Source organism: Primulina tabacum, chromosome 13 (genome assembly GCF_025594145.1).
Source record: "Primulina tabacum isolate GXHZ01 chromosome 13, ASM2559414v2, whole genome shotgun sequence".
In the NCBI taxonomy this organism is placed as follows: domain Eukaryota; kingdom Viridiplantae; phylum Streptophyta; class Magnoliopsida; order Lamiales; family Gesneriaceae; genus Primulina; species Primulina tabacum.
In genome coordinates, this window is record NC_134562.1 from 32982111 (window position 1) to 33006666 (window position 24556).

Below are 24556 nucleotides of genomic sequence, written 5' to 3' on the forward strand. Positions count from 1 at the left end.
TGATGCGAATGAAAGAAATTCTCCTGGAAGATGCTCAATTTAGTCACGGATTCTAATAATCCGTGACAGTCTGCCACGGATTCAGAATCCGTGGCAGACTCACGGATTCTTAGAATTCGTGACCACTGCTTTTTCTTTTTTTTTTTTAGTTTTTTAATTTTTTTTAAAAAAATGTCAGAATCCGGGACAGTGAGTCTCGGATTGCAATATTTTTGTAAAACTCCCCACTTTACCACATTATTATAATGAATTAATTAATTTATAATATTTTTTAAAAAAAAGCCTAATTTCCCATGTGGTACGTGGAATTTCTCAAAGATGACGTGGAAGAGGACACAAATTCCCAAGCCAACTCATTCCTCGACTCTCACAAACCTAAGCTTATATTTCAAAGGTACGGTGATAATAATCTAGTCGGTTGATCTTGGATTGATTGCCTTTTCTTTCTTCTTTCTTTCTTATTATTTTTAAAAATAAAAATAAAAAAGACAAACCCATTTTCGCGACAGCTTTGATCTCTCCGAACAAACTCCGTTCTTTAAAATTAAGGCAAGGAATATTTGATTCTTGGGATTTTTCTGTTTCAGCCCCGATGAAGCTTAAACTGATTTTTGTTGTGATTTTGGATGCAGATGAGGCTTTCAACGGTAACGGTGGCGGTGGCGGTGATTTTGTCTATTTTGGAAGGTAGTATGGGGATAAGATTTGTGATTGATCGAGAGGAGTGCATCTCCCACAAGGTGGAATATGGGAATACTGTGCATTTTTCATTCGTCGTCATTAAATCAGAGGGTTCTTGGCATTACAGTGAAGATGGCGTGGACCTTGTGGTAATTCTATCTTTATTTAAATATGTAATTTATTCTTTTATCCCGTTCTCTTTTTTCCTGGGTAGAAATGGGGTCTTTGTTTGAATGAGATGTTGAGTTTCTGTTCATAATAAATATTTTCATGATATCGAGAATTTTGTGAATCAACATCCTTGCTTATATTCATCATTTCAATTTCTGCTGAACATTGATGAACCAACATAACCGATCCTTATTTTTCTCTTAAAACACTAATTTTACTTTTCTCAATTATGACCACTTGAAACAAATTTGTAGCACGGTTTAGATTCTCACCAACATTTTTAGCTTGTCTTGTCCTTGGGAATGCCGACACAATGTCACGAGTGTAGACAAAATGTTACAGCCTCAGCTACTCAAATTTGAGAGTTGAGACTACTAGCATCCCAGTATTTATAAAATCAGAGAGAAATTATCCCAGTGGATGTTTATTGCTAGTATTCTGTAGCTTTTGTTGAATAATTGTGCTTTTGTAAGTTGTTTTGGATATATTTCTCATTTTACGAGAAACTTCTTGCTAAATGTTTTATAGAGTATGTTTGCTTGTTCTAGGAATGACAGATTTGTCTTTCATCGAATTATCCATGTGAAAGATTTATATCTTGATTTATATTTCCAAAATAACTGTTTGTTTATATTCATTAAAAGATTTTTTTCTCATAAAAGAAATATTATTCAGGTGAAGGGACCAGATGGTTCACAGGTCCACGATGTTCGTGACAAGACAAGTGAGAAGCACGAGTTCGTGGCCTATCATCAAGGAGTTTACCGATTTTGTTTCACCAACAAATCTCCTTATCATGAAACCATAGACTTTGACGTCCACGCTGGCCATTTCTATTACCATGATGAGCATGCTAAAGATGGTGATTGTTTCTTCACTTTCTTTTTGTTGTGATGAATAATTTAGAATATTAACTCAAGCATGTGATTTGTTGGCATATGCAGAGCATTTTAAACCTCTTTTCGATCATATTGGCAAGTTGGAGGAAGCTTTGTACAATATTCAGTTTGAGCAACACTGGCTTGAGGCTCAGACTGATCGACAGGCAATCGGTGAATTTACTTATTGTTACATCTTTCGGACTGATTTTGGCGGTCTTTGCTATTTTATATTCATTCAATTAAAAATATGTGACATCATTTTCATTACTTTTATTATGAATTTCTTGCGTCATATGGCCCAAACACCTGTGCCTGGAAAACCAAAATCGTCACTGATTCATGAGCTTATGTGCATTCACAGTGAACTTCGTGTATTATGTGTTTACTAAATTTTGGTCTCCATCTGGAGTATCAGTTTGTCTCTGAAAGAGTTCGAGAAAAACTAGTCTCAACTAATTATCCTATTCTTCTCACCAAATATAAGGTGCTGTTCTTTTATCCTAAATGCTTGGCGTTGAGGAAAAATGTAAAAATTTTCAAGATGATTTACAAAAGTTCTTTGTTTTCCTTTCAATTTTCTGCTGAACTTAAACCAAACTCGAGAGAAGGGTTTGCTGTCCAGTCTTCTCTACTTTTTCCGTTTTTCCTCGAAAAAACCTTGAATTTAAGTGGACTCTTATAGTGTATAACTTGTATGATTGAGGATGCTTCTCATGTATGGCTTCTGGTTGTTATCCACCCATAACCATTTATACATTGGCTACACATTTACTGACTATCAGCTGTAGTCACTCCTTAGATAGCTGAATAATTAAAGTTGATTTTCGAATTGGTTGAGCAGTGAATGAGAAAATGGGCAAACGTGCTATCCAAAAAGCTTTATTCGAATCGGCAGCTCTGATAGGAGCAAGTGTTTTGCAAGTCTACATTTTGCGCCGTTTATTTGAAAGAAAGCTAGGGGTATCCAGAGTTTAACGTCATATTGCCAGTGCCTGACCGGCAGCAGAATTCTAGGTTCGAGATACACCTCTTGTTCTCTTTTCGGAAACAACATATCTTGGAGTAGATTTACATTTGAAAACCTGTTTCAAGATCAGTCATGTCCTTACCATGACAAGATTTTTGTTGAAATGTTATTACTTATTAGCAGACATTCTTGTAAAGTATGGCCAATATTAAATTCTAAGTGGTCTGCCTCGGTTTTACCATATTTTTAATGGGCTGTTTTGTAACAACACGATTCTCGACTTATCTATGAAAGTAAAAATTTAGAATATTTTAATGGTGACAGGAAGCTTAGAGCTGTTGTAAACAATTAATGCCTATTTTCTAGAGATAAGTAAACCAAAATGTAGGATTTTGAAAACTTGGGAAAGGATGTTCACAAACACATGTAAACTAGTAAAACTGTGATTAACTGGAGGAGCAAATCTATATCTATATAAATATACGGATTGAATTGTGATTTTACTCTATTGTGCTCATTAATTAGTTGTCATCATTAAATTTGTATCATTTTTTTCCTCATCTTTAATTGGTTATCCTTGTATTTATTTAATTGACTCTTTCACTCATTTTCATGCATGTACACTTTCTCTTTCACTCACTTTTATATATACATATTTGATCACCTCATTTTTATCATCAAATTGTTGCACAACAGTAAATAATTGTTAAACATCTCAACTTCTTTTTCACTAAAAAAAAAAACATTTCCAGTGACATATGTTATAGTACCTATAGTTATTTGTATTCTGAAATTTATAAACACAATCATACTCACGTATTTTACCATCGAATTAATCTTCTGTGAGAAGTGCTTGATGGGCTTGTTTTAATATTCTGGTTCAATTCTTTGGTGGAATATTGATATGATAGATTCATATTTCATTTCACAATGCTTATATTATGTTTTCTACATGTTTGATCGATTGAAAACTTACATACACATATGATAGTGTTTTAAAAGTAGATATCTTCTGTTCATATGATTTTTATCATTCGAACAATCTACTCTAGAAACGATGTCATCTTCATTAATTGAAATTTTACAGTGATGATTTATCATTGTATCTTTTTATGTAAAACTGCATAACACAAATTATCAAAAAATTTATTTTATTCTTTTAATAGTTCTTTAAAAATTCGCGAATTATATATACACTCCACAATAATTACATAAAAAATGGAAAAAAAACAATAATTAGTTTATTTAATCAATTTGATTAAAGTACTACTTTCACCCAGTTTTTCATAAAAAAAATTCAATTATAATTTGATAATTAACGTTTCTACAAGAAAATATCAACTAAATCAGATCGATCAAATTATTTTTCCCTCAACAAATTTGATGTTCAAACTAATTTATAATATTTTTATTTAACATAGAGTACGATCATTTAAAATTATCTTATATTACCATTTTTTGTCTCATAAACGTTGAACCACTGTTAAAAAATTAATAATTGATTCTTCATTTAATTATTTTACATATAAATTAATTTATATATGAAGCACAAAAAGTGATAAAAAAAATTAAAATTTTTAGTTAGCCAATATCATGAATGCAAAATAAGTTCTGCGTAAGTTCCCTTATCTTGAATAAATAATTTTTCGAACTGAAAATAGAAGTCATATTTCTCAGTATGTTGTAAAACAAACTTTCTTACTTCGTTTCCTAAATGTTTTTTTTTTAGCAAAAATAACTAATGTGTGGTGTAAATCGAAAAAATGAAACAGATGCACAACATTTACAAACTACGCCTACAACTGCAATGATTCTTAACCCACTATGTGACATCACCAAAAAAATACAAACATGGTACATATTTCTGAATTTCTAACTCTTCGTATTTTTGAGTTATACATTTCATTGTATAAATTGTATGAACTTACTTATTTATTCACAAAAATTATTCTAGCATGACAGCTTTCTTTTTAAATATATAAAATGATGTTAGAAACTAGATAAAAACACTGGAAATTTTGTTTGTTATAATATATGAATGATTAAAGACTATTATATATAATAAATTTGTAGGTTGGATGCAGACCAAAAACAAGACAAGTTAAAAGAACTTTGAGTTACGAAGACACTCATAGACGCCAAACAAGTGACATTAGATGATGTAACAAAAAACCGAGCTATGTTGACGGATGTACTGCATTTACTATTTATGAATCTTAATAGTTTTAATTACTAAAATGATACAAAACAAAAACCAGATAATTTGCCCATGCTAAATATTAAAAGTTTTAACAACTAACATTCAAACTAAACCAAGATTCGAAATGCTTCTTATTTTTACATAGAACAACTACATTTGATACGGAGCAAAATAAAGGAAATCGAAAACAAAGCTACTCCATGGTATGAAACATGTGATCATTGTTTCCAAGCTGCTACAAAAACAAACAACAAAGCAAGTTGTGTCAATTGCATCAACTATCCAATTAAGATCATTCCAAGGTAATAAAAAATACCAATACCCAACCCAAGTTTTATATCACAGTAAAAAAAAAAGAGATGATCACTACTTTACTTCTTTATGTTGCAGGTATAGAATAACAATCACAATTGAAGATGGGAATAAGACGGTAAGAATAACATTATTAGGAAAAGTTGCGGCATCTTTTGTTGGATGTTCTATTGAAGATTTCATTCAAATTCATGACCAGGTATAAAAAAAAACAAACAAATGATTTTATATCTACATAAATAAAATATTTAGATTTTCAATCTAACAATAAAAATTTGCAATGCAAAATTTACCAAATAACCCATATAAAGATTTGCTAATTAAGTCAACCAAGCTCCACACATTCTTGTTCAAGTTGGATAATTTAGTAGAAATATATGATGGAGTGTTAAAGATTGTGGCAAAAAGCTATTGAGATACATGATAATTATCCAACAACAAATGTCAATATCAGGAAACGGAGATCTCGGAAGATTATCAAGCAAACTAAACAAAGCAATGTACCGCCAAAGGTAGAAAAGTCAAATGAATTAAGCATCAACAGAAACATAAAGATCCATGAAGATGAAGATGAAGATGAAGATGAAATAGAGATTCGAGATGACGAACCAATTGACGCCTACAAAAAAAGAGCTAAGAAGATAAAAATCGATGGGTACAAAAAGATTTCAGGGGGTCTTCAAATCAAAGACAAGAAAATGTCATGATTTTATTTGTTACCAAATAATTATTTATTAATCTATTAATAGTTATTCTTATTGCAAAAATAATTCCAACATATTTAAATAAGATTATTATATACAAATTATCTCTATTTCTCTACGTGCAACGCACGTGTATTTATCTAGTATTCTGTAAATAAATACAAGAAAGAGAGCAAAAGCAATGTCAAACATAGAATTGGCTTAATTGCGATCAATCAGAGAACTTAAACACATGTTTTCTCCCCTCCAGGTTTGCATGATTCATTCTCCAACACCACAATTTACAGAACACAAAAAGGAGTACTCTCATGCCTGAAACCATACCTCAGCTCCGCTTGGGAGACGTTTTGTTTCCGCTCTGTTATGATTATCAGCTCTCGTACACATTTCAGTTGTAAACTACTGAAGATTCCAGACTCGGGCTCGACATGCAACACCACCTTTTTTACTGCAAATGAAGCATACCAGTAGTTAGCTTAGACTGTTAATACCAGATGAATTAAAAAGTTCAATAATATTAGCGAAGTCGTCAAAAATTTAATTTGCCTCCGTTCAAATAGAATGAAAACAGGAGAAAGGGCCAGTAGACAATACCCAAATAGGAAATGTGCAAAACATGAAACTATAAGATCTTCCACAACAGAGTTGTACAAATCCAGGGAAAAAAACAACTGTCATTGCAAGTTATTTTTCTGGCACACGGGCAGAAGATGTTCACAGTAACGATTCAATGTTTTTAACAGAACAATGTCTAACGCAATAACTAACAGCCTGAGGTTTAAAAGGTTCCGGCCCATGCTTTGCATTTGTATCCACCTTCGCAGGAGAATCTGGCTTTCCACCAGTCTTCTTCTCATCCCTGGCTTTGTCAAAAAATGACAGTGAAACTCTCTGCAGATGTTGGGTCATTAACGTCCCATTCACCAAACTTTGGTAAAGGTCGGGCTTTCTCCTGCAAAAAGTTTAAGATAAAATTCAACAGGTTTTACAAGGAAATACTCAAGTTTCATGACTACATTTCTTACTAAGAGATAAGTACTTGAAGCTAAACTAAAGACCAGCTACAAAAACCAAAGAAAAAACTCATAGAAGACTACAGATTATAGACATCTTTAACATGCATTTACAATCAGATCATGAAAAATCTTTTGAGCAATAAAATCTGTTCCTGAGGATCTACAATGCAGCCATCCAGGTTTCAATAAGACCAATTCACTGTGTAAGTTCACTGAAAACATTCGATCAAAGCCATGATATGATAACTTTCTTTATAGAGACCAAATATCCATTTTCTGAGCTACAACCCAATCAGATAATCCGTCAGTCGATCACTCCCTTGTCGCAGAACAAATTTTACGGATTCCCAATCCATATCCGGTCACCAGAAGGAATGTTTTTTGTGTGCTTCAATCTTAAAAACACAACATACCGATTGTGAAGTAAAAAAACAAAGTCCAAGTCAAGACTTTTTCATTTGTCCAGGGAACCAATTTACAGACTTGAAGTTGCAAAAATATAACATGTTTCAAAATTACAAGACTAATCTCCAGGCACTAAACCTATAAACACCATCAGCACCATTCCAGTACACAGGTCACGTTACGCAGTTGGCCTAGTACCTTTCGAATCCTTCACGATTTTGGTTCCTCGTTGTGGCACGAGGTATTGGTTAAATCTAAATCCTATATTTCTATCAAGTTATGCAATTTTAATAGTAATCGTGTTGAAGTTCAAATATACACAAGATCTGTGTCATCTGAAATCCATCCATCAAATCTTTCTCCAAATCAAATATATCGATTCAAGCTCCACTTGTTCAATTTCTTCATTGTTAGAACTAACTAAATAAATAATTCAATGAATTATAGAACCAAATTATAAAATTAGAAATTCCTACCAAATGTTTCCAAACCACAAATTAAAGTCTAGCTTTATTAAATAAAGCAAAAAATACTTGCAAGTTTCAACACACTATTTTTGACTTAATCATACCTTGTGAGCTTATATATAATAAATTATAACCAATAAAAGTTTAATGTTTCCTTTACACTAATGATGCCATTAAAGTAAGGGTTAATTAGTGATGCAAACCCCCTGTATTAAGGAAAGAAAATGACAAACGTACGCCACATAGGAGACAATGACTATGACTTCAATTTGGAGATTAGACCAGACTAATCCTTGTAATTGTCGTACGAAAACAATAATTATATAGCTAAATATGGGACTACTTAAGAAACAAAAATTAGTTCAACTAATAAGAATAATATAATGAAACAGTGGGAGCCAAAACAGTCTTCAAACATAATTAAATTAGTCACGACACTTTTCGAGATTATGATATTTAATATTCGTTATCTAACCATACTTGGTAATCGCATGCAAGCTCATACAGCGAGAATGAAATTTGAGTATGTTTTTTGTGAGACGGTACCATGGATCTTTATTCGTAAGATGTGTCAATCATATCTATATTTACAATAAAATTATTTTTTTATGGGTGATACAAATAGAATATTATTTTCACAAAATTGACTCGTGAGACCGTAAAACATGAGTTTTTGTGAAATTTTTTAATGATACGTGTAAATTTTTTTTTTAATAAAATAAATCCCACCCTGAATAAGTTTAACCTCTTAGAAAACATGGTTCCTAGTACATATTGTACATGTACGTGTTTTGCGTTTGTACAATTGATTTTTTTTATGGGTAATTTTTTTTTGAAGTAAAGTAAAATTTTATATAGAAAACTACCAACAATAATATTGAAACTACTTAGTATTATTTTGTTGTAGTTCGTAAAATTATTGTTTAGAAAATGTGTGATTTTTTCCAAAAAATAATGATGTGATTATATTAAAAATATTTGTAATTGTATAAATAATATGTAATTTTTGTATAAAGAATTTAGCAAATTATATTAAATGTATGTGAAATTTATTTTGTAGGATAGTGGTAGTATCGTCATTTGAAAAGTAATTTGTTTAGTGGAATAAAGTTAATATAATTATATATATAATTTTTATTTATTTATTTTGGACAATGCGATGTTCATTCTCTTGATAATTAATTAGTCCTTTTGGAGAGAAAAAAAAATCTGTACTGATTATTACATGGACATTTAGGAAACTGTCTCCACACGACGTGAGGCCGTACTAAATCTCATTATATGATGAGCTGTAGATTTTCTTCGACCGTATTTTTTTATGTAGATTTTCTTCGACCGTATTTTTTTAAAAAAAATACGGTAGAAAATATTACGGGCAAATTGAATTCAATGTTACAAGAACAACTCGATGCAAATTAATATGGGAAAACTGCATTATTAGATATATATGTTTATCCATCTGCGATTTTTATAATGTTATCAAAATTTGGTTTTTGTTTGTTATCTTTCTTATTTTGACAGTTTCAATCTTTTTTCCGACATTCATAGCTCTGATATAATGTTGATGTGTAAGAGTTACATCAACGTTTTCGATGTAAAAAAACTAAAATTGCAAAAAAAATAAAATAAAACATACAGTATTAAAACTAAAATAATAATACAGAATACCAAAATCTTTAAGCAACAAACAAATAACACAAAAATTGCTGTTTTTCCAAATATTTTATCTTTTCAACTTCAGGTCATTTAATTCTTAAAAAAAAAACGGATTTATCATAATTACAACAACGATTTAAAGAATATATATCAGCATTAATATTATTTAATATAGAACTAGTAATTATTCGAGTTATGTCATAAAATATGTTTCAATTAATTGCATTTTAACTCGAACCAATGGTATAAATTGATTTGTGATTGGTTCTTTTAATTAATAAATCAATAAGACTATAATTTTAAGATATACAAATTATAATCGAAATTTAATCAATTAATTAAAACATTATAATTATTACTATTATTATTGCTCGGTATCTCCTTATCTCTCGGAAAGAGCTGTTGACATCTTAGAATGCATGATATTAACCATATCAGCTACTTGAAAAAAATAAATTAATAAACAATATACTTTGTCTTAATTCTAAGAGACTAGATATTAATATTTACTATGTAATTGATATGTGTGCAATCAAATTAATTATATGAAAAAAAAATAATTTTTTGTATCTCAAAATACAAATGAGTTTTTTTTTTAAAATTTTTATTTTTATGTATATACAAAAACTCTTATGAGGCTGATTTTATGATCTGATCTGATACATGAAAAATATTAATTTTCATACAAAAAGTATTAGTTTAATAGAATATCGGGTCGACCTGTCTAAATGATATGAGATCGTATCACGTGACACCTACTCATATGTATAAAAGTCAGAAGAAAAAAGTATTGTATGAGATTATGCCTAAGAGCTAGGGGAAAAAGTTATATTTCCTTATATTTTATGTTAGCAGTGTCCAATAATTCAATCTGTTTCTAAAGATAATATATAATTGTACAGATAAGATAGAATAAAAATATGAAAGAAGTGAACCGGCCTCAATGGTTACCCCTTTCATGTGAGACCTCCCAAGCAGTATTACAAAAACTTGAAGCAATAAACAATTAAGGATTGATGTCTTGAAATGGAGGCTGATCACATGCCACGTTCTTGAAAGGATGTATTGAGTTTCAAATTCATCTTTAAAGATGCTCCACTATCTCCCACGCTCTCTATATACATTATTATACCAAAATTTTAAAATATATATAGTTTTGATATGTTGTTCACCTACCGTGTTCATCAGTGATGTGCTATTCATCTATTGTATATGATGAAACATATCCAAATTATATATCTATTAGAGAAATACACCTCATTGATAGACATAGATCTTACATGTTTTGAGATGAGATTCAGTATTCTTCACAAGTTTATCTAAGTGTGGTTGTGACTATATCGGAAGTGTTATTCCTAATATATCATATAACAACCCCTTACATGATATTCTTTAATAGAATTTTTTTTCTCCTCCTCTCTAAATGAGATGAATCTTACTTGTTTTGAGATGATATTTAATCTCTGCACAAGTTCATCTAAGTGTGGTTTTAGCCATATCGAAAGTGTTATTCCTGATATATCATATGACAACCCCTTACATGATATTCGTTAATAGATTTTTTTTTTCTCCTCCTCTCTAAATGAGATGGATCTTACTTGTTCTAAGATGAGATTTAGTACTTTGCACAAGTTCATCCAAGTGTTGTTTTTCCGATATAGCATATGCCAACCCTTTACTTTTACTCCTTAATAGATTTATTTCTCTCTCTCTAAATGGCAGCGTAAACCAATCGGAACAAACATGAGGTGTCATATTGCAAATATGGATTGGATAATTCTATATATAAAAGGAATCTAAATGCCAAAAATGAAAATACTTGGAAATGTCTAACATCAATTATATACTTTAAATATAAATACTAACCAACCGATTGGTAACTAAAATACCAAATGAAAAATAATGGAAATCTAGCCGATAGTATATATAAATCAACTTCTTCCAAAGGGACTTTTTCTTCTTTCACCAAATGTGACGTCACGAAATTGTGGGGGTAAGAAAGTTAATTTTCTCATGGAAATTCACATACGTAACCAATGAAAACTTTTACAAGGTACTTTGCTCAGACCTATTAAGCCCCTGATGGATTGTTTCACCCTGCCCATGCAGGCAGTGTCTGCACGGACAATGAACGGCCCAGATCACTCATGCCTCCATGTAAAAAAAAAAAAAAATTGATTCAAAAAATCCGAAACGTTGGATCGACCCTTGTGGGCACTGCCAGCAAGGGTAGGGTCGAGTAAACCCAGATGATCATCCCCTCCCAAGCAGTCCTTTTCACATCTAAATAAATAATAATAATCTATAATATATATTTATAAAAGAAATAGGTATAATGTGAGACGTCAAATAAATCTAACTACATGAGACGAGTCAACTTGATTTTTATTCACAACGAAAAATAATAATTTTTCCATAAAAAGAAAAAAAATTATAGATCAGATCGTTCAGATATCCGTCTCACAAAAATTGACCCATGAGACGATCTCATATGAGTTTTTGTGTTTTAAAATAGTTAATGTTGTAGAAGTAATTTATTGTTGCGATAATTTATGAATACAATTGTTTATATCATCAAATTTACGAGTCTCCCGAATCGAATCCGCCTCAAAAGTGGTAGAGAAAGCTATCTTCTCGTATGCAAAATATAATCGATAAAGTCTATATATATGGTTGGGAGAAAGTGACAATTTCAAACCATATAATATTAATATTACTATATGTTGATTATTTTTTATATAGGTGGCGCATTTTTTCTCTTCTTTTAAGGTGATTGTTGTCACTTTGTTTCTCTTTTTTTGTTTGGTTTGTCTTAAATTAATTCTCTTGTATCTGAGGATTTGGCTCACACATCTTTTGCTTTGCCACTTTTTTTTCCTTCCATTGTGGTATTTTGTCCAGTGGCCAATATGTATATCTCTGGAAGATTTACTTCTATCCATCGTATGAGAACATCGACGAATAGCGTAGCTCATCGTTTAGCTCTTATTATTTTTGAATTATCGTCGAATGTCGACTGGTATAATGGAATATGTTTTCTTGACTTTGTAAAATTGTAACTCATGATCTGTTTGTATAAATTTACGGTTTCACTTCAAAAAAAAAAAAAATTATCTGGTGTAGATTTGGTTATGTCGAGTAACAATCAACCTTATAATATGGCCAAAATTGTTCACAAGTTTATGTTTTTTTTCTTGATTAAAGTAAATATAGTAATTGAAAGGAAAAATATTAACTTGTCACTTTTAATATTGAACGGTTTTTTCTCCTAATATTTTAAGAGTATGTTTCTTGTGATATTTAATATTGAACGGTCTCAAAGATATTTATTCTTGAGACTGTCAAACATGTTCATATTTAGAGTAAAAATTAATATTTTTGGAATAAAAAATAATATTTTTTTAGATGTGGTCCAAATAGAATTTGTATCACAAAATTGATCTGTGAGATCGTCTCACGAGAGTTTTTGATATTGTAAATGTTATGGGGTCCATTGGCATTGGAATAGATATGAGATGAAATGATAATCGAAATACAAGAAATTTAGCTTGGTGGGGAAAGTTGGGTGATTTTTCACTCGAAACGTGAATGAGTTGGTCTCGTGGTCGGTTAGGGTAAGCATTTAGATTGAATTTATCGATCAAGATTAAAGTTGTACGATTTTTTGACCCTTTTTGGTTAGCATTCATTTAGTCCATCTGCTTGATGATACCTTCAAACCAAGATATTTCCCTTTTCAATAGAAATTATACATCAATCAAGGCAAGCTGGACGGCCGACACCATTACAATATACTTAGATTTTTATTTTTTTTTAAAAAAAGTCCGAGACTAATCCGAATGTTTGAGTTGGTGGAATAAATAAAATAGTCGCTAAATGTTCACTAGTTTGATTCTTTCTACCAATATTTTCTAGAACGAGTTTGTCACACATGATTTACTTAGGGATGTAAATGAACCAAACCGTTTGCGAGCTACTCGAAGCTCGGTTCGATAAAAAGCTTGTTTGAGTTCGTTTATTAATAATATCAAGCCAAGCTCAAGCTCGATTTTGAGCTCGAAATTATAATCAAACCACGCTCAAGCATAAAGATATTCGGCTCGTGAGCTCGCAAACATGTTCGATAACTCACGAGCTCGAGTTCGGCTCGTTTAGGTGGCTCGTAAGCTCGAGCTCGACTCGTTTACGTGGCTCGTAAGCTTGAGCTTGGCTTATTTGTTGAGTTAACAAATAAAAATATTATTACTAATGTCAATGGAAGGAATTGAACACAAGACAAATAAAAATATTAGTACTAATGTTATTATGGACTTTGCAGGATAGTTGACTAGTTGTTATTGGAGATGATTTTGTAATTCCTGATTTTAATGGATTCTCTAACGTCCTCCCTACTTTCTCACCATACTTAGTTGAAATATTAAAGGGGTGAAATTATTTCATTGTTATTTATATGATGATATCAGTGTATGATGAATATTCTAGATGTATTATTTTGGAATGTTCAATAATATACTGGTTTATGTTTTTTTAGCTCTTATTTGTGTCGTTTTGGTTATTTATGAATGAATTTATATTTTATGTCTGATTTAAAATTAGTTTATAGATATATTTAATTTTTAACAAGCTCGAATCAAGCTCAAAATCGAGCTCAATTTATGCTTTACGAGCTCGAAAACGAGCCGAGCTCAAGCCAAGCTTGTTAAACATACTAAACGCGCTATTAATGAATCGAGCTCGAGCTCGGCTTCATTAACATGCTAATCGAGCTTTTAACGAGCCGAGCTCGAGCTTTTCCCGAGCTTGGTAATTTCGAAACAAACCGAGCTCGAGCCACATAATAAAAGCTCGAATCAAGCTCGAGCCGAGCTGTCGAGCTCGAGCCTCAAACAATCTTAAACGAGCCAAGCTCAAGCCTGATACTGTTTGGTTTGGTTTGGATCGTTTACATCCCTAGATTTACCTATTGCGGTTTATCTGACTAGCCAGGTTTGCGATCTCCTGCGTTAAACTCGAGGGATTACTTTGTGCACACCGAAAGATAGCGGCCGTGGATTTTCCATCAAAATTTTTCTTTTTTTGGGATCAAATTCATACTTGTATCACTTGAATTTTTATTTTTATTTTTATTCGTAACTTAATACAAAATCAGCCCACACATTTAAAATCTATCGAGATTTTAAGTTGTATTTGGATGGATGCATTCTAAACTAATGATCTTAAATCTATAATAACAAATACATTGCTTTATTTGGATAAATCCACTTGACATTATATTCCAAAATCAAATAAGTTATTGTTTGAGTAAATTCATTCAAATATAATACATATCTTCCGATTCAAACGCAACCTTATCTATTCATTTTTACATTTCATAGCAAGGTGCAAATTCATAAATTTATATTAAAAGGCCGGCATTGGACAAAATTAGTATTATTTAATTTTATCACCGAAGCGGGGGATATAATCAACGAAAAGTCTCTGAAATTATGTTCACGTTTAAGAAATCATAGCTAACATAAACATTTATGCATGCATGTGCCCTCAACCCCCTTCTTGTGCTTACCACTTTTCACTTAGAATCTGGACCATCCTATTACCATTTTTATTTTTAAAAAATAAAATCAATGGAAATGAATCGCTTCACACTTTGTGATTTGTTTATGGATAAAATTGTATTTTTGGTCATGTAATTTGCACATTTTTGGGAAAAAAACTTGTGTGAGACGGTCTCACGGGTGGTATTTTGTGAGACAGATATTTTATTTGGATCATCCATGAAAAAATATTATTTTTATGCTAAGAGTGTTATTCTTTATTGTGAATATTGGTAGGGTTGACCCGTCTCACAGATAAAGATTCGTGAGACCGTCTCACAGATAAAGATTCGTGAGACCGTCTCACAAGAAACCTACTTTTTTTCGGTCATGTTATGCAGAAATTTTATTTTTAGTCTTGTAACTTGTATTGTATAAGTTTTTCATTTTTTATCATTTGATTTGTATGTCGTATTGAAGGGTAAAAACCATGGTGTAAAGTAGCCAAAAAGCACATAATATATGTAACAGAAATGGTGCGTACGTATCTCATTTATACTAATCGATTCTAAGTCATTTAGCCAATGAATTGAACTTTTCGTAATTCGGAAAATGTTTGTTTAACATTTTTATAAACCCAAAATTCATGTCTAAACACACTAAAATACAAAAGGGATAGCTATCTAACTATAAATATAATGTGGAAGCAACAAAATATATATAATATATAGAGCATGTTTCTTGTGAGACAATCTCATAGATTTTTATTCGTGAGACAAGTAAATTTTGTCCATATTTACAATAAAAAATAATAATTTTTCATAAATGACCCAAATAGAATATTTGTCTCATAAAATTGACTTATGAGATCGTGTCACAAGAATTTTTGTACAGTATAATTTGTTAGAACGGAAGATGTATCCAAACTATTGGTTTTCCATTCCGAAAACATCATAGAGATTGAGCCATCTAAAACAGACCAATATAATTATAATATTCAATAATTCATCCTTAACAATAACAACCGCAGCACAATGTTTCCACCATTTTGTAATATAAACAAACACAAAGTATTGGATGAAACATTTGGCATTTTTTACAAAAAATTTATTGTTTTTAAATTTGTTTTAAGAACAAATACGTGTTTGGATAAATATTTTTAAAAACTTTTTTATATTTAAAAATAATATGTTTTATTTTCATCATTGTCTTCATTTATAAAAACATAAAAAACACCTCTCATTTGTTTTTTAAAATTTATATTTCAAGAACACTTTTTTAGAAATATTTTATAAAAATATTATTCAAACACGTACTTTAAATTTTTTTCATTTATAAAAAAATTAAAACATTTTTAAAGTACTTGTCTGAACGAAAAATTTGTCTTTATAATCTTAAGTTTTGACATGATTCCCAACAATAAAAATTAAGGTGGAATTTATTAAGGTAGTTGCTTATGGTCCGTTTGATTAATAACATGACATAACTGTGTAAAAACATAGGTTTTATTAACATTGAACTAACTATTAATTGTTACGGTTCTAACTTCCCTCAATAAATTGGTACCATATGATAAATATTAATTAAATAAATGACAAAATTTTGTGTGAGACGGTCTCACGGATCGTATTTTGTGAGACATATATTTTATTTGGGTCATCCATGAAAAAGTATTACTTTCTATGCTAAGAGTATTACTTTTTATTATGAATATCGGTTGGATTGACCCGTCTCACTGATAAAGATTCGTGAGACCGTCTCACAAGATACCTACTCTTAATAAATTTTGACTATGTATTATTATAGTGTGAGAGTTGAATGCAGAGCCAACTGCCCACCAGATGGAAATGCGATTTTAGGTATAACTTTTTTTAAAAAAAAAATTATTAATTTTTCTAAATTTTATAAAAAATGATTTATTTTTCCAAAAAATGTTATTTATATTATAAAATTATCTACACAACCAGTAAAGCCGTCTATCATCAATTCATTTAGCTGCGGATGACCACTAAATAAATTTAATGTACATTAAATATAAAGGACAATCTGAAAATGATTGACAATAACGAACAAAAAGAGAATTTGAAATATTCGGATTCATGGAAATTAAACATTTGAAAGAAAACTATGATGCGATGTAATAATTATTTATTTTAAGAGATTGATCGAACTGTGATATTTAAGTCGATAAATAATTTAAAAGATTTGAATATATCATAATCACCAACAATAATTTTTGGTCAAACGATAAGCGTTTGATTCTACTCGTAAATGTTTTTTTTAAGTCATTCTTTGCTTCTCGTGGAAAAATATTCACCCTTTGCCTACTTCGTTCATTCTACATTTCTATTAGATTATTATTATTATTTTTATGTTATCCATATTATAAATATTATATTTTGTGTAAATAAAAATAATAGATTTTAATTTTTGTGTAAGCTTTGTATCATTGTATGTGTTTAATTGTGGCATTATTGATTCTGTTTATTTATTTAATTTTTAAATATAATTTCTCATTACATATTTTTTAATACAATCTTTATTTATTTAAATTATTTTCAATCAAATCTACTGAATAAAAAATCTAATATAAAATCACTAATTTTAGACACTAAAAATTATTTCAAATTTTCCATATAAACTGTACGTTTTTTTAATCATAAAGTATACTTATTTCTTTCTAATAAAAAATTACTTTCGATACTTCGTAAATATCTATTGATTTGTTCATAAAAAAGTGAACGAAAAAACATTTTTTCCTCTGCAGAGAGAAGAAAATACCCAATGCAATAAGGTAAAAACTTGTGAGAGATAATCTCATTGATCGTATTTTGTGAGACATATATCTTATTTGAGTCATCCATTAAAAAGTATTACTTTTTATGCTAAGAGTATTACTTTTTTATTGTGAATATCGGTAGGATTGACCTGTCTCACAGATAAAAATTCGTGATACCGTCTCACAAAAAACCTACTGCAATAAATAGTGTTATCTGATGATTGGAAAAAAAGTGACAATAAGATAATCAGATAAAATATTAGGAATGATTTGTATTGAAAAGACATTCTAGAATAAAACATCGAAGAAAATAAGGAAAATATTTTTATTAATTTCCGAAGGCCGTTTAAAGCCACAAGTTTCTGCTGCATGTTTGTCATTCCTAAACAAAACTACCGACAACAATAATAATACAAATAGTAACAAAAAATATGTGATTGAAAAGCATAATATATATATATATATATATATGAGCAATGGTTTTATAATCGGTTACCAAATCGGTCTATAGTAAAATAATGGTTTAATCGGTCGGAATATTGTTATATTATATAAAATAATAATATAATATAGTGTATAATATATTTTGAATTATAAAAAACTTAAATTTGCATATAAATTTAACAAAAATTGTATTTATCAAAATTTAAAATCTAAAGAACATACACATTCTCAATCTTAACATTTCGACTTGTTTTTGACCAGTTCGAACGGTTCTTGATCGGTTCAATCATTAAAACGATTTTTAAAGTGGTTCGTACCAGATCAGTGACGCTCCATGTTGAACCGTTCGATCCGATTTTGAAAACATGATTAAAAGGTGGTCAATAAAACTACCAAATTAATCATTATCACTATAAGAAGCAAACAAACTATATACATGCAATTTAAGCATTTTTTATTTTTCATGAAAAATTCTATGAGATAGTCTCATAAATCAATTTTATAAGACGGATTTGAGTTATACATAAAAAATTATTATTTCTTTGTCAAAAGTCTTACTTATTATTCTAAATATAAACAAATTTGTCTCGTCTTACCATATACCTACTATTTATTATTTTGCAAATGATGGTGATAGCTTTCTTTAAGTTAAACTAATAAAACTAGATGGATAAATGCGACATGTGACGAGTGATTTAATTTCTTAGATCAATCAAGTCTCTCATATTTAATTAATGACATACCTATATATTTGGACAGAGGTGGTATACCGTACTGTACTGAAAATTTTATACCGTATATCGTACCGAAAATTACGGTATAATAAAATTATACCGATTCCGTACCGAAAATTTCGGTATACCGATTTCGGTACATATAACTAGCATACCGATTATACCGAAATTGTATGGTTTACCGAAATTTCGGTACGGTATAGGTATATACCGTTTTATACCGAAAAAAAGCTTACATTTTAATTTTTTTCATTTTTTTATTGTTTTAAAAATATTATATATTTTAAAAGTTTTATATATATTTTTTGGTATTTCGGTATTCCGGTATATACCGAAATTTTCAAATTGGATACCGTTACCGTACCGAAAAATTTGGTATTGTTACCATACCGTACCGAAATCTTCGGTATGCCGAAAATTCGGTAAATTCGACATTTTTTCGGTATGATAATCTCGGTATACTGAAAATTCGGTATTTTTCTCCATCCCTATATTTGGATGTGAGGGTTTATTTTGTAAATCTCACATAAAATTAGGAAATAAAACTCTTTGTTTAGCTATTGTTTAAGTTTAGTAAATTTTAGTATCACATTTTTTTGTTCTTGACTTAGGGGGAGAAGCTTTTACAATGGATAGAACACGAAGTTTTGTCTCAAAATTTAAGATTTTTGTGTCAGATGCTCTCTGTTAGATAAATTTGAATTAAAAAACCAAATGAACCTAAATGGTGAATGCATCACCTTCTTCACCTAATAGCAAAATACCAAAACAATTTAGTAATAGAAAAATAAAAAAAGTGGATTTGGATCCAATTTTCTTCTTTTCATTTCAATCTATAAACGAAACATGGGGTTCCTCCCTCGACAATCCCGAAGAACTGATCCTCGCCTCCACTTTCTCTCTTTGGAGCAGCTATGGCTGCGCCCTCAAGAAACCATCCCTCCACTTTTCTTCATCTCTTCTTGTCTTTCACCTCTCTCTTTGTATCCACTTCTATTCTTCTCTTCACTTCTTGTTCCGCCATTAATGATGAGCAGGGTCTAGCTCTGTTGACATGGAAGAAAGGATTGAATGATTCTGCGAATGCTCTTTCAAATTGGAGTGCTTTAGACCAAAGTCCCTGTACTTGGTATGGCATACACTGCAACTCCAATGGCGACGTGGTGAAGATTATCTTGCAATCAATAGACTTGCAAGGTCCATTGCCTTCAAATTTCCAGTCACTCAGGTTACTGAATACTCTGGTTCTTTCGTCCGCGAATCTAACTGGCACGATCCCGAAAGAGTTTGGAGATTATCTTGAGCTGGTTATGATTGATATTAGCGATAACTCCATTGTCGGGGAGATTCCGGTTGAAATTTGCAGGTTGAATAAGCTTCAAGACTTGTCCGTCGACACAAATATGTTGACAGGTAGCATACCTACGGAGATTGGGAATCTCACTATGATTAAGAATCTTATGTTCTTTGACAACAAGCTCAGCGGTGAGGTTCCCAGGACTATAGGGAATTTGAGAAATCTTGAGGGATTCAGAGCTGGGGGCAATCAGAATCTGCAGGGTGAATTGCCTTGGGAGATTGGCAACTGCAGCAACTTGGTTATTCTTGGCCTCGCAGAAACCGGCATTTCTGGGAGTTTGCCGGCGTCAATTGGGATGCTTAAAAAGCTTCAAACAATAGCAATGTATACATCTATGCTGTCTGGTTCAATCCCTGAAGAGATTGGAAACTGCAGCGACTTGCAGAACCTGTATTTGTATCAGAATTCGATCACAGGTTCGATTCCAAGACAGATAGGGGGACTCAAAATGCTTCGGAATCTACTGTTATGGCAGAACAGTATGGTCGGAACAATTCCATTCGAGCTTGGAAGCTGCAGCGGTTTAAGGGTTGTAGATTTGTCGGAGAATCTACTGACAGGGAGCGTACCGACAAGTGTTGGGAATCTTTTGGAGCTCCAGGAACTGCAGTTTAGTGTCAACCAGCTATCCGGTACTATACCTTCTGAGATATCCAAATGTGGTGCTCTGACTCATCTTGAAGTCGACAATAACCAATTTTATGGAGAAATCCCAGTTCAGATTGGCGAATTAACGAGCTTGAACCTGTTTTTCGCCTGGAAGAATAACTTAACAGGCATGATTCCTGAATCTTTATCTCAGTGTGTGAATCTCCAGGCTCTTGATCTTTCTTACAATCAGCTCTTTGGTTCAATCCCAAAACAGATTTTTAACTTGACAAATCTGACAAAACTGCTCCTCATCTCCAACAATCTTTCGGGTTTTATACCGCCTGATATAGGAAACTGTACGAATTTGTACAGAATCAGAATAAGTGACAACATGTTGGGGGGTACTGTTCCATCGGAAATCGGAGGGTTGAAAATTTTGAATTTTCTTGATATGAGCAACAATCATCTTGAAGGCGGCATTCCTCCTTCCATTTCTGGCTGTGAAAACCTCGAGTTCCTTGATCTTCACTCAAACGCGCTTACCGGCCCTTTGCCTGATACCCTCCCGAAAAGTCTGCAGTTTCTGGACATTTCAGACAATAGGTTAACCGGCAACCTAACTCCTAGCATCGGTTACTTAACGAAAATAACCAAACTCAATCTCGGGAACAACCAACTAGTTGGCAGTATCCCATCTGAAATCATGTCCTGCAATAAGCTACAACTAGTTGATCTTGGGAGCAATGGTTTTTTCGGTGATATACCTAAAGAATTGGGCAGACTTCCATCACTGGAAATCGCTCTGAACCTCAGCAATAATCAATTCACTGGTGAGATACCAGACGAATTTTCAAATCTTGGGAAATTAGCAGTTCTCGACCTTTCCTACAACAAACTTTCTGGAACCCTTGAAATTCTCAAAAACCTTCAAAACCTCGTGTCCCTCAATGTGTCGTTCAACGATTTCTCAGGTGATTTGCCTAACACCCCGTTCTTCCGGAAGCTGCCTTTCAGTGACCTTGCAGGTAACAAAAATCTCTACATCTCTGGTGGAGTTATCCCTTCTGTTGGTACTTATGGCCATGATAAACCCACCATGAAGATAGCGATGCCGATTCTTGTCAGCGCCAGTGCAGTGCTTGCGCTGCTCGCTATTTACCTGCTAGTACGCTCCCAAGTGGCTAAGAATAAATCTATTGAAACTGACACTTGGGAGATGACTTTGTATCAGAAGATGGAGTTCTCAGTTGATGACATTATACGAAATCTCACGTCATCTAATGTCATTGGGACTGGAAGCTCCGGGGTTGTGTACAAGGTGACAGTTCCTAGTGGGGCGACTCTAGCTGTGAAAAAGATGTGGTCATCCGAAGAATCAGGAGCTTTTGATTCTGAAATTCGGACTCTTGGTTCAATCAGACATAAGAACATTGTCCGGCTTCTGGGCTGGGGTTCAAACAACACACTGAAACTTTTGTTCTACGATTACCTACCTAATGGGAGCTTGAGTTCACTTCTTCATGGAGTTGGCAAGGGACGGGCAGACTGGGAAGCTAGATACGATGTAATACTGGGAATTGCACATGCTCTTGCATATTTGCATCATGATTGTGTTCCACCGATCATACATGGTGATGTAAAAGCCATGAATGTACTATTAGGCCGTCAAATGGAACCGTATCTTGCTGATTTTGGCCTAGCAAGACTTTTAAACAGAGAAACAGATATTAGAGATACTTTAAAACAGAGTCAGAGGCCTCATTTAGCTGGTTCTTACGGCTACATCGCACCTGGTAGATATACTTGAAACTCGTTTCTTGATTTAACGATAACATTTTCCATCTTTTAAAGTTTCATGGAAGCTAATATATTTTCATTTGTATATATAGAATAACAAGATTTTGTTTCTCCGTTCGAAACTTCTAGCTCCGCCACCTTATTCAATTGTGTTGTTAATTGACTTGAATTTGTGTCGTTTTCTCTCACAGAACATGCTTCAATGCAATGTATCATGGAAAAGAGTGATGTGTACAGTTTTGGGGTTGTTCTCTTAGAGGTTCTGACAGGAAGGCACCCTTTAGACCCAACGTTGCCAGGTGGTGCGCATTTGGTTCAATGGGTTCGAGAACACTTGCACAGTAAGCACGACCCAGTTGATATTTTAGACCCAAAGCTAAGGGGCAGAGCTGACCCTCAGATGCATGAAATGCTACAGACACTGGCTGTTTCATTTCTATGCCTTGGGGCACGTCCTGATGATCGTCCTATGATGAAAGATGTTGTGGCCATGCTCGAAGAAATCCGGCATGCGGACCCTGTGAGGACGGACACCGACTTGCTGAAAGGAAATATATCGGGCAATCACAGGTCTCCTAGTACCAAGAACGTGGTTTTGCAAGGCTCCTCTAGTTGCTCTTTTGAATTCTCTGATGAATCTGTTTAAACTAGAAAGTCGGTATACTACATTTTCAGCTCAACTGTAACAGAAGCCTTCTGTTGCTAATAGCATGTGAATAGATTGTGTTGTGTATAGGTGAATAGATGTGACATACAAGTATAGGCAAAATCAATGATTGTGTTGTGTATTTTCTAAAATAGGCATTTAAGGCATGTTAGTAAGATCTTGAGTTTCTACTCCGGAGCCAACCAGCTTTCAAGCTCCGCTGTTATGGGGTCCCCTGGTCCTTAGCTATATCCCTTGTTTATGTGATAACTAAGATATGAATTTCTGGGACATTTATGTATCCTTGTAAACAATCCTATAAAATAAGTGACAAATTTTTGTCCTGTTAACAATAATAGTAATTACTCTTGTTATCATGCAAAACATAACCATGACATTTACTTTGAACAGTTTTACTAGTTTGAAATTTTTTGAAATACACAATCATTTGCTATATCTTTGAATACCTCATAACCACTTGGTCATTCAACCACTTTTCCTCCACCAAACTAAATATCTCGATGTATATAGATCCACATGCTAGTTCATGCACACATAAAGGTATTAAATGTCATGAACATTATTAAAAAGCCATAAATGAGTAGGTAAAGAAGGGACGAAGAACATCTTTTTCAACCAGAAATCAGAATTGAGAATACCAACTCAACTGCACTCAGATCCTATGCATCTTGCAATTTTAAATGTATATATAAATCAATCCCTTTTCATGGGCCATGGCCATAAGAATGAGCACATGCATTACAGGCACAAAACCCTTAACCGGGGTGACTGATACACCAGTTCATGGTAAAGAGAAGATTTATTCGACCACCCTACCGTTGGGTAATACCCGAAGTGTTGATCCAATGATTGTAAAGAGACCACGTGTTTTGTAATCTCCTTGCAATCGTTGTATCAATCTTAAGGGATTACCCCCACGATAGGGTCAAACTAATTGTAAAGAGAAACTATATAGACTTTTGTAAGCTCTGACAACTTGCATAGGATGTCTAGTCTCCAAGAAACGACAGTGACCTTTCTTCCAATAGCCCTCGACCAACTGTTATTTACGTCCAAAATCACATTCTTCTCAAGGTCAACTGCATCAGGTAGACAGAGAACATCGAAATATTGACCCAACATGGAGTCGATTTTTAGTGCATCTATATTAAGTGGCTTATAAACATTGACTCTATGAAGGACATTAAGAT

The 24556-nt window shown here is 32.3% G+C and overlaps 2 protein-coding genes across 3 annotated transcripts; both read left to right on the forward strand.

Moving 5' to 3' along the window:
• Positions 1 to 400: 400 nt before the first annotated feature.
• On the forward strand, positions 401 to 6301 carry LOC142523212 (transmembrane emp24 domain-containing protein p24beta2-like). Of its 2 annotated transcripts, XM_075626886.1 has the most exons (6): positions 401 to 549; positions 633 to 830; positions 1528 to 1714; positions 1797 to 1904; positions 2575 to 2747; positions 6167 to 6301. In XM_075626886.1, exons 2-5 carry the CDS (start codon positions 633 to 635, stop codon positions 2706 to 2708), a joined length of 627 nt encoding a protein of 208 aa, XP_075483001.1. In that variant the 5' UTR covers positions 401 to 549; the 3' UTR covers positions 2709 to 2747; positions 6167 to 6301. The 2 variants fall into 2 exon arrangements, with proteins under 2 accessions (XP_075483001.1, XP_075483000.1); XM_075626885.1 differs by lacking the exon at positions 6167 to 6301 and having other exon boundaries at positions 2575 to 3009.
• A 13417-nt stretch (positions 6302 to 19718) lies between these two features.
• On the forward strand, positions 19719 to 23668 carry LOC142522772 (leucine-rich repeat receptor-like serine/threonine-protein kinase RGI4). The gene is made up of 2 exons (XM_075626305.1): positions 19719 to 22695; positions 22891 to 23668. The coding sequence occupies exons 1-2, from the start codon at positions 19866 to 19868 to the stop codon at positions 23343 to 23345; spliced, it is 3285 nt and encodes a 1094-aa protein (XP_075482420.1). The 5' UTR covers positions 19719 to 19865; the 3' UTR covers positions 23346 to 23668.
• The last annotated feature ends 888 nt before the right edge of the window (positions 23669 to 24556 follow it).

What these genes read in the sequence shown, in the direction of transcription:
- LOC142523212 (XM_075626886.1), top strand. Translation starts at nt 633, where the DNA reads ATGAGGCTTTCAACGGTAACGGTGGCGGTGGCGGTGATTTTGTCTATT. An exon ending in AAGATGGCGTGGACCTTGTG is followed by an intron (nt 831 to 1,527) that starts GTAATTCTATCT and finishes AATATTATTCAG; the next exon opens with GTGAAGGGACCAGATGGTTC. An exon ending in GACTGATCGACAGGCAATCG is followed by an intron (nt 1,905 to 2,574) that starts GTGAATTTACTT and finishes TTGGTTGAGCAG; the next exon opens with TGAATGAGAAAATGGGCAAA.
- LOC142522772 (XM_075626305.1), top strand. Translation starts at nt 19,866, where the DNA reads ATGGCTGCGCCCTCAAGAAACCATCCCTCCACTTTTCTTCATCTCTTC. An exon ending in TTACGGCTACATCGCACCTG is followed by an intron (nt 22,696 to 22,890) that starts GTAGATATACTT and finishes TTTCTCTCACAG; the next exon opens with AACATGCTTCAATGCAATGT.